Source organism: Patiria miniata, unplaced genomic scaffold, assembly GCF_015706575.1.
Source record: "Patiria miniata isolate m_02_andy unplaced genomic scaffold, ASM1570657v1 HiC_scaffold_7, whole genome shotgun sequence".
Classification (NCBI taxonomy): Eukaryota; Metazoa; Echinodermata; class Asteroidea; order Valvatida; family Asterinidae; genus Patiria; species Patiria miniata.
The window spans coordinates 28,344,867-28,357,572 of record NW_024037074.1 but is presented as its reverse complement, the minus strand read 5'-3'; the positions used below and the strand labels follow the sequence as shown (position 1 = coordinate 28,357,572).

Below are 12,706 nucleotides of genomic sequence, written 5' to 3'. Positions count from 1 at the left end.
ATTTTGTATTTTCCCTTTAAGCAGTTAATCAAAGAGATATTATCAAATGTAAATGCACTTGCAAATAAACAACACCTTTTGTACACCTTTTGAAAACAAATCCTTCCGAGGATTAATAAATGATATCGCATTGGGCGTGTCTCCGCCGGGGTGTCTCTTATCCGGGGTAGCGTGAATTTAGGACCCTATGAAATACAGACTCATTAATATTATAGTGCGTGTCTGGGTGTTGATAATTAGTAGAGTGATCGCTCACACGAGAGAGTTTAACCAATAATAGGGTGCTAGTAAGTCAATCACATGAATGTTTGTAGAAGACATAATGATGTGAGTTTTAAAGCAGCAAAGTCTTAATTCAAATTTTAGGCCAATTTTTCACCCTCGCTCATTCAAAAATGCAAAACTTTCTTTCAAATGCACTGAAACACGTGCAAGCGTTTTCGCACCCGGTTGAGTTGAGCGAAAATATAAAAACGTTCCAGGGTATCTTCATTACCCGCAAAACAAGTGTGCAATCTGGGTAACGTGTACATTAAGTAAGACATTCTCAACCAATACTAGGGTGAAGGTGTTATAAGTTTTCACAGGAGTCTGATTTTCATATGACAGCGGGAACAAGCATTTGTTTTCTTAAATGAAGTTTGGATGAGAGAAATTTATTGGGAATCAGTTTTATCCTGGATGTCTGAGGAGCAGCACCATTGGCAGTTCCCAGCATGGGGGAGGGGCCACATTACCAGGTGGGGGGGGGGGGGCACACACCACAAGAAAACACACAGTTGCAGATAATATTTTAACGCTCATGTTTTTTTGCCGATGGCGGCTGGACAGTTGCTCGCTTTGTGGAGACCACTATTTATGCGGCCCCGCCTTTATTGATGGAAACTTAACACTAGTTTTATTTAGCGCACCCTTTTCTCGAAAGAAACTTTCATTAGTTGTTCGACGGTTTCTCGCGAAATAGAATCTCCGCATGAGTAATACATCAAAACTGATTACTGGCCGCACTTACAACTTAAAACGTCTGGGCCAGGTAGGCTCGTGTTATTGCCCAGCCGTAAACATAACAAGTGTGTCATATTTCTTGGACGTTGACTTGCTGTTTTCATTCGGTTTGTATTTTTCGCGTTTAAGATACTATATTAGTTTCGGTCAAACATGTATGATTATTTCATTGTTTGACAGTTTCCCCATAATATTAAATCTCATAAGGTTACGCAGTCATCATGACAAATCACTGGACGAAATTTAATCATGAAATAGAGTATTAACTCATTTTGGGGGCAACAACTCAAGAAATACTGCATTGTATTCAATTAAAATGTCAAACATCATGCGTTGGAGATCTACAGTCATGAGTATTACTAAAAAAAAATCGGGAAGTACGTGTAGTTATCACTTATGTCTTTGGGAGTCGATTTACAGGTCTTGGGGTGCAGCCCTGTATTAAAATTCCCATAGACACCAGTACTAAATGCCCATACTTCAAAATTCTTGTAAAAAAACTCAGAACTCTCTAAGGTATAGCTGCACAGAAAAAAGGTAATCAACATGTCATCTTTTATTTTGTTTTCCATTTTTTTTTTTTTGACCATTGACTTTTCGAGATATTCCCACCCAAAAAAGGCGACCCCTACTATTTCCCAAAGTGGAACAGTAACCATCTTCAAAAACGATCCCTCAACAGCATAACACAATAGCGCCACTTTCGTGCTCAATTGCATCCAAAATGCTCAGAATTGGAAGCCCCAAGTACAAGCCAGAGGTTCCATTGCCTTATCTCTTCAAATCCCCAATTTTATGACTCTAAGAACTCTCTAATATAGAATATTTTGAGGTTTAACTTTCTTTCATGCTCTCGCCGGGTGGGTTTAGGCCTATTTACCGGTGTGCACCCTTTACCATCCTGCATGGGCGCGAATTTGTTTTCTCCCAAATGTCATCCGCATAATGGATGTACGCTATGGCGTTTTGGAATTTACTTTTCTAAAAACGTGAGAAGAAAATATAAATTAGAAAAAAAAAAATGAATTCGAACGTAATGAAATTCGGACTTTATTATCAATCGGCATCATATTTTGCTCCCCGCCCCTCATCTTCAATCCCTAACCCCCTCGAGACCACTAATCATTCATCCTCCACCCCATCCATCCTCAACCAATGTTAACCCGGCCTTTCATTAATTAACACCGATCCCCAAATCTAGAAGTCAAAACAAACAAAAATGGACAAAAATACAGGTAATTAACAGACTTTGTTTGTAATAATTTGTGATATCAAAGGATTAGAATTGTTATCTATAATCACAGATTTAAGTACTTAATAAGAAATTATTTTGTTCCTAAAAGTCAGACTGGGATTTGCTCGTTCATTTCAACGACACAATTTCTCTGTAATTTTACTTTCCTGAGAGGAATTCAATGGAATGTATTACGAGTGGGACAAGGTTTTCCGCATTGTTAAAAGCTAAATGTTCAATTACAGTAATGTTCAAAATACAGTTTTCGAGTATTTATATTCGATTCTGATTACATGTTATATGATTAATTTCTGTGCTTAAATTGGTTTAGCTGCTTACAAGAGCACATCCTCAAATGTATACTTGGAAAAAAAGTCTTACAATCAAATGTATTCTATGGAATCATAATTGCGTAATCTTCTGATATAGTGTCACATTATCAACTAAACTTACATTAAATCGTAAACAATTTCATCAAAGTGAAAGCTCGAAAACTCAACTTTTAACATGAAACAAAAACTCAATTAAAACATGTATAACATGGGATACAGAAAAAGGTGTTTAACAATAGTTCAAAGTTCTTGGTTCACTGTGGCGCAATTTGAAACTCTTGTTTTGTTTCAAGAAAAAAAGTTTCCGAGGATAAATAAATGATATCACCAGACTTCATTTAATCTCTGGCTGTATACGGTATGCGAAATGCAAATGAAAAAAAAAACAATATATTTTAACAACAACAATATATTTTATACATGCATTTGTTACTTCCCAGACAGACTATTTTAACGGTTTATGTTTTTTTCATACGATTACCAGTTTTAAGAAATAACAACATGTATGCAGAAGGAAGGGTCGTACGACCATAATTCAGGAACTACGTTGGCTCTCGGTTACGGTGCGGAATGTATTCAAGATTCTTCGGTACTTTTCAAACTTATACGCCATGGTGAGGCAGCGCTAAGGTACTTCACAGAGTAAATATCAGTTCACGCGTGTAACATTCGTACTAAAAGCTGTGATGCGGTTAAGTTTAACCTTCCTAAAGTTCGTCCAAATCCTGGCAAGGCATATAGTGACCGTGCAGACTTCCACGTTATTTGAGCAAAAAATAATGAATTTGAAGTGTTTTTCAATCGCACCTAAAACCTTCTTTTTCAATAGTCTTATATTTAACTTCTTTTAATTAACTGTTGATATGCAGTTTTGATGTCTTGTAAAGCGGTTTGATGCTTGATTGTTAAATGCTTTGTATTAAGAATCAATTATCTTTCTTATTATCATGACATTGACATTTTTCTTTTAATTCATCGGTTACTGTTTTGGCAAAATGGAAAGCGAACAAAAAATAGAAGAACTGCTTCTTTATATTTATGAGTTGTGGTTTAATTTTATTTATTTAATTATTTATTTATTTGGAGAAAAGCTGTGACGGGGTTAATTTCGACCACCCAATGTGTCCAAAGCCTGGCAAGGCATACGGGGACTGTGCATTTACCATGTATGCGTCTGTGGAACAGACTGTCAGCCGAAATGAGAAAGATTGGTGAATTTGGAATTTTCAAATCACAGCTTAAAATATTTCCTTCCAAAAACAACTATTATTTTAACTGATTTTTAATGATTTCTTTTCAGTAGTTTTGATTTCTTGTTAACCGTTTTGATATTTTAATGCTAAAGATATATTAAACATTACTCATTTTTATCATAGCTGCTGATTGTACCAATAGGGAACATTTTGTCGTCATTTATTGTTTGTATTATGTCATTGAATATTATTTTTACTAGTTCGTTGGTTATTGTTTCGGCAAAATGGAAAGCGAGGGTTTTTGGGGCAGCACTTCTCCTATATATTTATGCGAGGTGATTATTTATTAATTATTTAATTGACTCCGGGTAAAGGAGGAAGCCGCTGAATGAGGTGTAGCGATGGTTGGAATCACTATACGCCCTACCGTTCATGGTAAGATATACCGTGTCTCCTCGCTGCAGAACCAGCACCGCGCTCCCAGACAACTGACCACGTTGATTTGATGTACTATGAGTAGTGATCACATGGTAGTTGTTTTTAACCAGATGGATGTCAAAGCCACCGGTGTTGCTATACTTAAGAACAGAAAACGTAAATGCGTAGGTGCCCGGTACACTACAGGCGAACGTGCCGGTCACGAGTTCGAAGCTGGTACCCGGCAGAAGCGTCTCGATCTGCTGGAAGGGCAAACGGGTGTCGTAACTCCTAGATTCATCTGAGACGCTCGTCCTCACCACGGTGAATGCCACCCGCTGGTTGGAGTCGTCTGGAGTCTCCCTTGGCTCACCCTTCTGACCTTTGACACCAGTTTCTCCGATTCTTCCAACAACACCAGGTAGCCCTCTCGGACCTATCTTGCCGGGCAGACCAATCCCATCATCACCTTTAGACCCAGTGTTCCCAGGTGCTCCCCGCTCACCCATAGGTCCAATCGACCCAACATCACCTTTGTGACCTTGCTGACCTGCATCGCCCTTTGACCCCGGCTGACCATACGGCCCCATCTGGCCTACTGGCCCAGGCAGACCTGGTATGCCGGGTATTGCAGCAGGTCCCTGGCAGCACTGCTGACACACCTGAGACGCAGGACCATCACCGTCCGAGGGAACCGGCCCAGTAACGGAAGCTCGGAGCTTGAAAGAGTTACCCAGAATCAGGGCCGTTGACAGAATGGTAGCCACACAGATCTTCATCTGTAAAGAAAACAAAATAGGGCCTATACATATAACTAAAACAAAAGCAATAACTATATATAATGATGTAACATAAACTGAAGAATTTGTCTCAGAGACATGTATGTATTCATAACATTTCTTAGGAATCGTTATTCAGAGAAAGTGTTCGGAGTGATATGGCAGTTATTACTTTTGCCCGCCGATAAAAGTCAGGAAAAGAGGCCGAATTACATCAGGGTCTTTTTGTGGGGACGGCCTGCTCTTTCCACGGTCATGATAGAATCAATTAGACATCACCTCACCGACCTCGATGGTTGGCTATTGAAGACTTGAATATCAGTATTTCAATATTTTAACACTTTCTTTCAAATTCGCAACTTTTTTTTCAAATCCAGTTAAATTTAGCAAGTGATCAAAATATTTAATGGTATCTTCACTATACGCGGAAAAAATAAGCAATATATGTTTTTTTTTTGCATTGAATTTATTGTACTTTTGATTTCAGTCCTGCTCGGGAATTCACATTCATGCATACGTTTACAAAAGTAACACATGTTCAATAAAATTCGGCAGTTTAGCAAGATCAGTGGCGGATCCAGGGGTGTGGAGGCAGTGACCTAAATGTTATGAAATAAGGCCAAATTTTACTTGAGAGAGCCCTTACACCCACACCCTTTCCCCGGCACAACCTGCACCGCCGGCAGTAACTCTCTGGATCCACCCTTGAAGGTACTGTCTGATAATTATAAAGTATAAAAAAGACTTGATTTTAAAAAAACTTTGTATAAAGGAATATTTCAAGGAAGAAATCTTCAACACATAAAACAGAATGCTGGCGGAAAGTAATACAAATTGATAAACATGAGTTATTGAGTTATTGTCTGCATAAATATGGGAAAACGACCTCATATCACAGAAGTATAGAGGCGGAAATATTACAGGTGGACCACCGCAGTCGTTACAAAAAGAATTTTTCCCCGGGACATCAACGCACCGGTTTGGCTATTAGCTTCAGCCACCATCTGTTTGTCAACCATGAATGTGTCTCGGAAAATCTTTACGGTTAAAAAAAAAAAATCAAAATCTGTACCAATTGCACAACTTAAAACTCTGAAAAAATTGCTTTTTTAAAAATATATTCAACAGAATCTCAGTGACATTCTGAGTGAAACCCTACATGCAACATGGCTGAATTCATCTGAAAGTTGGTGCTTCAAACTTTGAGTTCGGACAGCAGAGCAGACGGCCAGGAAAATTTGTACAAGCATCAAGTGTTATCATGATTTCTAAAAATAAATCCAAGGCAGATAAAGCAATTTGGACGTGAATAAAACTGTGTGTGTTTAATAATGATCCGGTCCGTTTGTATTTGCGCCCTCTAGTCTATTCTGACCAGTGACACTTTTATCGTGCAATGTTTGAAAGTAAAACGTTCAGGCCTATATAGTGATCAAACCGGAATGGCGTACTGTGACCTAGTGAAATGAAACAGTTTGAAAACAAAGTGCGAAAGGTATTGAGATTATCCCAATTTTCAATAATACAGCATAGGACAGGATGTTTGAGATGTCCCGATTTCCTTTATACTTTCTTCCGTGGCCAACTTCCGCATAACCTTTTATACTGAATCAGTCAGGTGATTGCCGGAAAAAAAAGATGAGCGCATCTCATCGGGATTATATGTTTGATACAATAAACAGGGAAAACTAGCAAGATAATAAAGGGGCTGAATAGTCATACTGATTTTATGGGTCAAGTGTCGAACTTTTGCAAGATTTCTTTCTTTTCACACACAAAAAAGGTTTTAATTTATTATCTGAAATATTGTGCAAGTGCGTGAACCTCAATAAAAATATATATGAAACGTCATGTAATACGCTCTTGAAAACCTTCAGCCAGGTATGACTGGAAAACTGGCGAACCTAAATGGCAATACAAACTATAAAACTTTCATGAATTTATAGTGTGCTATCGGTAGTGACAAGAGTTCAAGTAAGTTTCTAAGCGCTAGAGAAATCAGTCAGAATTTTGGACAATTGTTTATTGAGAGTGCACCATGGAAGTAGCAGCGATAATATCGTCAGAAAGGAATTCCTTATTCCGAACAAATGAAATAAAAACCCTGAATAGTTTGCTCTTAGCTTTTATTGCCTGAATCTTTGGCCTCACAAAATGTTGGTATGAATTTGCAGCAACTGTTCAGATTAAGAGCTAATTCAGCTATATTAGGCCCCCCCCCCAAAAAAAGTCTCCGATTTCTGGTATGCGCGCGCGTCGCTGTGGGAATGCGCGTCGGCAAAATGAAAACGTTTTTTTTTTAATGAAAGAGGATGTCTCAAAACCGCCAAAATCACTGGTTTGACTGGAATCCTGCTGCTGCACAATTTAAACGTGTTTTTAGATGGGGTTATGATCGCGAATAAGCTTAATGTGGCCTCTCTAGTCTCCCATAATATTTGCACTAAGTTTAGGGCAACATTTGCAGTCATCAGCCGACATTTGAAGCCAAAAAAAAAGGTAAAAAAAAAAAAACGCGTTGCCGCACAACTTTTTGGGCAAGCTCCATACCAGAAACCGGATACTTTTTTTGGGCCTGATATACATTATAATATTAGGTGATTATTCAAGCACCTATCGATAAGTTATCGAGTTAACGTATGAAAACGGGATCATCATGGTCAGAAATATTTACAGCGCACTGTTTTGGCTATAAGCACATTTTTTTTGTCAATATCGTAAATCAAAAAGATCAATCCCAAAGTTGGAAGAATTATAGTAAAAGATTGTTGCAAACACTCACCGTGCAATTCTTGTTCGCTCTTGCAAAAAGTTCTCTCGGGTTGTTGTCTGGACGTGGACATGAGCTGCAGTCGTTGTGAGGAGTGAGCCGGCAGCTTGTGATTTAAATATTGACGTCGATTTCCCGAGCAGGGACTGAGGAACTTGCATGACCGGTTTGTGATTGGCCCCTGCGCGCTGTCAATCACACATCACCGACTCGTTCCATATCTGTAAGACGGAAATGATGTTAATGTTACATTGCCACACGTTAAAACCAAAGCTTGTATCACCGACACTCAAATAGACGCATCTAATTGGTGGAATGATTGTATGGATGTCGGTGACACATTCAAACACGTGGATTGTGATTGGCACCTGTCAATCACAGACCACTCACTTGTGGTCACCGACTTGTTGGGTGACTAACTATGATTGGGGGATAGAATAATGCACCGGCACCGGCCACGTGCACCGGCCATACGTGATTCAATCAGTGTTTGTTTTGCGCTTCGTGTTATTTAATGGAACCACGCATTTGGTGGCTAGTATTTTGTAGTCAGGTTATGCAGTCTACATTTTTGATAGAAAAACGAAGGCGTAATAATTATGCTTGAAAAGAAATATCTTGACCCTCACCCAACCAAATCCATTCCCAAACTTAACTGTTTCGATCTAACCATGTGAAACAGTCTTCTTTCCTTAACTAAAACCCAAACTTTCAATAGCCTAAGTACGAATCCCCCAGGAACTCCGCTCCCATCATCCTTTCCACATCCTTACCACCCTAGGGCAGCCCACGGCAGATCCCGAACCCCAAATGTATGCTAAGGCGGCTCGAGATGGGGGGGGGGTGTTTATTTAATGCCAGGGTTCTGTTGTTTTCCTTTCCATTAATATTTCCATTAAGAGGAAGAGGATGAGTAAATCGATTTTACAACAGTCGTGTCGTCTATTGTAACTCTTGTAAAATAATCGATTGTTTTCTTTGTTTCCAATTGATGTGGCTGCTTTAATTCGCTGTAAAGATGTATCTAATCCACCTTGCTGGTAGACAGCGGCGTAGCCAGGTTGATTAGGGAGGCTGGGGTGGGGGTGTAGGGGGTTGGGGTTACACACACTAATAGAAAAAAATGTCCTGCAGTCGCCCCCCACCCCCCCCCCCCCCCGCCGAAATAAATAATTCCTATTGACCATGCAGTTATTAAGTATAACAGAAATTGCCCCTCCCTCCCTCCCTTATTTCACAAACAAAAGAATTAACGTTTGTTATCTACTCTATTTTATTCCTCAGATCATTCAAAACGGCTGATTGTTTTGGTCGGCGTCTTATGCACAAGTGAATGACTTTTGTAGCCTTAGAAACAAATCTATTCCTCGGAGCATGCAAAAATCGAGGAAAAAACGATGGGGCTGTAATAAACTAAGTATTTAACACATTAACATGTGTCGGGTTGATTTCCTAGGTCGATTTTATTTAAGTTTATTTACTTCTTGTTCGCTACAGTGAGCCGTTTTGTTGTCTCAAATCATGACAACAAACCCCGCCTATTTTTCTCCTTTGTAGTGGATTTGTTTTGATGACAGGACACGTCTCAACAAAATAGCCTGATTATCAACATAAACTTAAGTTTTTTATTCGTTACTAATAAAGTAAAAAAAAAAAATGAAAAAAAAACATGGATAATTAGCTGTATAACAACTCGCAAATTCAAGCTTTCAAAAATGATGGGATGGCCTAAATGTTTGACAATCCATCACAATAACTTTCTCTGCACGTTACTTCAGTGAGGAACTAAGTAGAAAATACATTACAAATCGCTAATATCGAAAGTGATGTAGCCCTATCGATCGATTACCAAAGCTACACGGTGCTATTAAAACAAACCAGCCATTAGCAAATGCGGCGGAACCGGTGGGGGGGGGGGGCTGGGGGGGGGGGGGCGTTTGCCCCCCAGATTTTCCCAAGTGCCCCTTTTGCGGCCATAAATGTGCCCCCTCGATCACTAAAGTGCCCCCTCGAGATAAAAAAAATGCCCTTAAAGTATCTTACTATTCTTAGAAGTAACCATTTTGCAATAATGGTATAGATATTTTTGATATAAACGAGGAATATGAAAATCAAGTCCCAAAAGCCATACAATACGCCCTGAAAATGGGCAAATAATGCATATTTAGCATATAATCATTGGTTTTGAAGAGCGTCCCCTATGTTGGAAGATGGTACCAGCCCCCCCCCCCCCCCCCCCCCCCCATTATTTGATTTTACGGAGGACAAGACAGTGTCCGGTGAGAAAAACGTGTCGACATTTCAGCGAGGGTTTGCATGTGCCCCTTTTTGGTGATGCCCCCCCCCCCCCAGTTTCAAACCCGTTCCGCCGCCGCTGTTCATTACACACAGGTGTACACCCTTGGCTGTGCTAGGTTCAACATTCTTAATATAAATACTTTTTTTCCAGAAGGCACACGTTGAGTCTTTTTAAATAGTGCTGAGAAGAGGTCTTTAAAAACAAATACAACAAAAATGGTTAGATGCAGTGGGAATTCCAGCTATTTATATAAATGTTATTTTGTGAACACTGCAAAATTTTAAAATTGAAGGAATTTCTGGTTCTTATACTTCTTTGTATCGGCCTTTTTTTTTAAAAACTTTTCAAACATCTGTAAAAACATAAAAAAAATATACAATATATTCATAACTGTTCTTTGATAATTGCATATTCTGATTGTAAAAATTGGGTGCACAAACATCTGAACAGCAGAGTCGGAAATAGCCAAATATCTCTACAAAGTAACATCAAATCATGAGCCACTTCAAAAAACTATTAATAAAGCAACAATACAGTTAATTCAAACTCAAAACTTGCTGAGTTTAAACTAAACTCTTATTAAAAAAAGGGTATATAAACAGTTTTTTTCAGAAATAATTCAGGCCGTGGTTCACAATATGATAAAGGTACGTAACGTCACCCATACATTCGATACTATGGTGCGATTCAAATTGATACAATTTTTTTCCAGCGAGAAACAAAATCTTTCCGAGGATTAATGATATCGGGGCGAGTCTCCACCCAACTAAGAATAACCCAACAGGTGCAGAAATATATAGGTTTTACAAAAGTCATAACGTATTTTGCATGTTCACATATCAAAAGTGAACAAATAACATATGTTCTGAAATATTTTATTTGTTCACATTTTTATTAAAACTGTATTAACAATATTTCATCCCACAGTGGATGCAAATATAATTGTTGTCAACAAGTTTAATGCATACTTGTTTAATATCTCTCAAAACTTTTCTACGAAAAGCTAATTATAACGAGCACTCAAAATTGTAAATTTGTATTGCCTATACGGAACTGTGCGTTGCAAATGTAAACAAATACATTATTTATTCAACCATGCATTTAAATTCCCGATTAGATTATAGGAACAGATTTATATTTCTTATTTATTGGTTCATATGTTTACCAGCTTAAGAAATGACAACATATTTAGAATGCTGCTGTCCGACTGGTTATCCCAAGAAGGATAGATCGTTAAGCGGACATGCATCCATACTTCAGGAACTACATTGGCTCACAGTTATACATACGGTAAGGGTTGAATTCAAGATCTTTTGTTAGTTTTCAGAATAATCCGTCGAGTTGAGATCAGTTCAGGAGTTTAACATTCGCACTAAAAGCTGCGACGGGGTTAAGTTCAGCCACCCTAAAGTTTGTCCAAAGCCTAGCAAGGCATACAGGGATTGTGCTTTTACCATGTATACATCTGGGGAACAGACTTTCAGCTTTATTGAGAAATGTTTATGAATTTGGAATTGTTCAATCACGGCTTAAAATATTATCTTCTGAAAATGAGAGTTTTACTTTTATCTTATTTTTAATGATTTAAAAAAAATTGTGTTGATGTTTTGTAAACCGTTTTGATATATCAATGCTAAACGTGTATTTAAAATTAATCATTTGTATCATACCTGTTAATGGTACCCATAGGAGACATTTTGTTTATTATTATTAAATTGAACATCATTTCTGTTAAATCATTGGTTATTGTTTCGGCAAAATAAAAAAACGAAACATTTTGTTGCGGGGAAGCACTGTTCCTGTATATTTATGCGTGGTGATTATTTATTAATTAATTAATTGACTCCGGGTAAAGGAGGAAGCCACTGAATGAGGTGTATTTATAGGTGGAATCACTATACGCCCTACCGTACATGGTAACATGCACCGTATCTCCACGCTGCAGAACCAGCACCGCGCTTCCAGACAACTGACCTCGTTGATTTGCTTGACCATAGGTGGAAATCACCTTGTGGTTGTTTTTAACAAGATGGATGTTAAAGCTACCGCTGTTGCTATTCTTAAGAACAGAAAACATAAATACGTAGGTACCCGGCACACTACAGGTGAACGTGCCGGTCTCGAGATCGAAGGTGGTACCCGGCAGAAGCGTCTCGGTCTGCTGGAAGGGCAAACGGGTGTCGACACTTGTAGATTCATCCGAGCTGCTCGTCCTCACCACGGTGAATGCCACCCGCTGGTTGGAGTCGTCTGGTGTCTGTCCTGGCTCACCCTTTTGACCTTTGACACCAGCCTGACCGACTGCTCCAACAAGACCCGGTGGGCCTCTCGGACCTATCTTTCCGGGCAGGCCAATCCCATCGTCACCTTTAGACCCAGTGTTCCCAGGTGCTCCCCGCTCACCAATAGGTCCAATCTGTCCAATCTCACCTTTGTGACCTTGCTGGCCTAAATCACCCTTTGACCCTGGCTGACCGTATGGCCCCATCGGTCCTGCTGGTCCAGGCAGACCTGGTATACCTGGTATTGCAGCAGGTCCTTGGCAGCACTGCTGACTCACCTGAGACGCAGGGCCTTCACCATCCGAGGGAACCGGCCCAGTAACGGAAGCTCGGAGCTTGACAGAGTTACACAGAAGGAGGGCGATTGACAGAATGGTGGTCACGCAGATCTTCAT

General features: G+C 39.3%; 1 protein-coding gene across 1 annotated transcript; it reads right to left on the bottom strand.

The window, feature by feature from the left end:
• Nucleotides 1–11,198: 11,198 nt before the first annotated feature.
• On the bottom strand, nt 11,199–12,706 carry LOC119746297 (collagen alpha-1(X) chain-like). Its single transcript, XM_038223163.1, has one exon. The coding sequence runs from the start codon at nt 12,704–12,706 to the stop codon at nt 11,861–11,863; it is 846 nt and encodes a 281-aa protein (XP_038079091.1). The 3' UTR covers nt 11,199–11,860.

Bases quoted from the DNA above. Each gene is read 5' to 3' on its own strand.
- LOC119746297 (XM_038223163.1), bottom strand. From the start codon at position 12,706: ATGAAGATCTGCGTGACCACCATTCTGTCAATCGCCCTCCTTCTGTGT.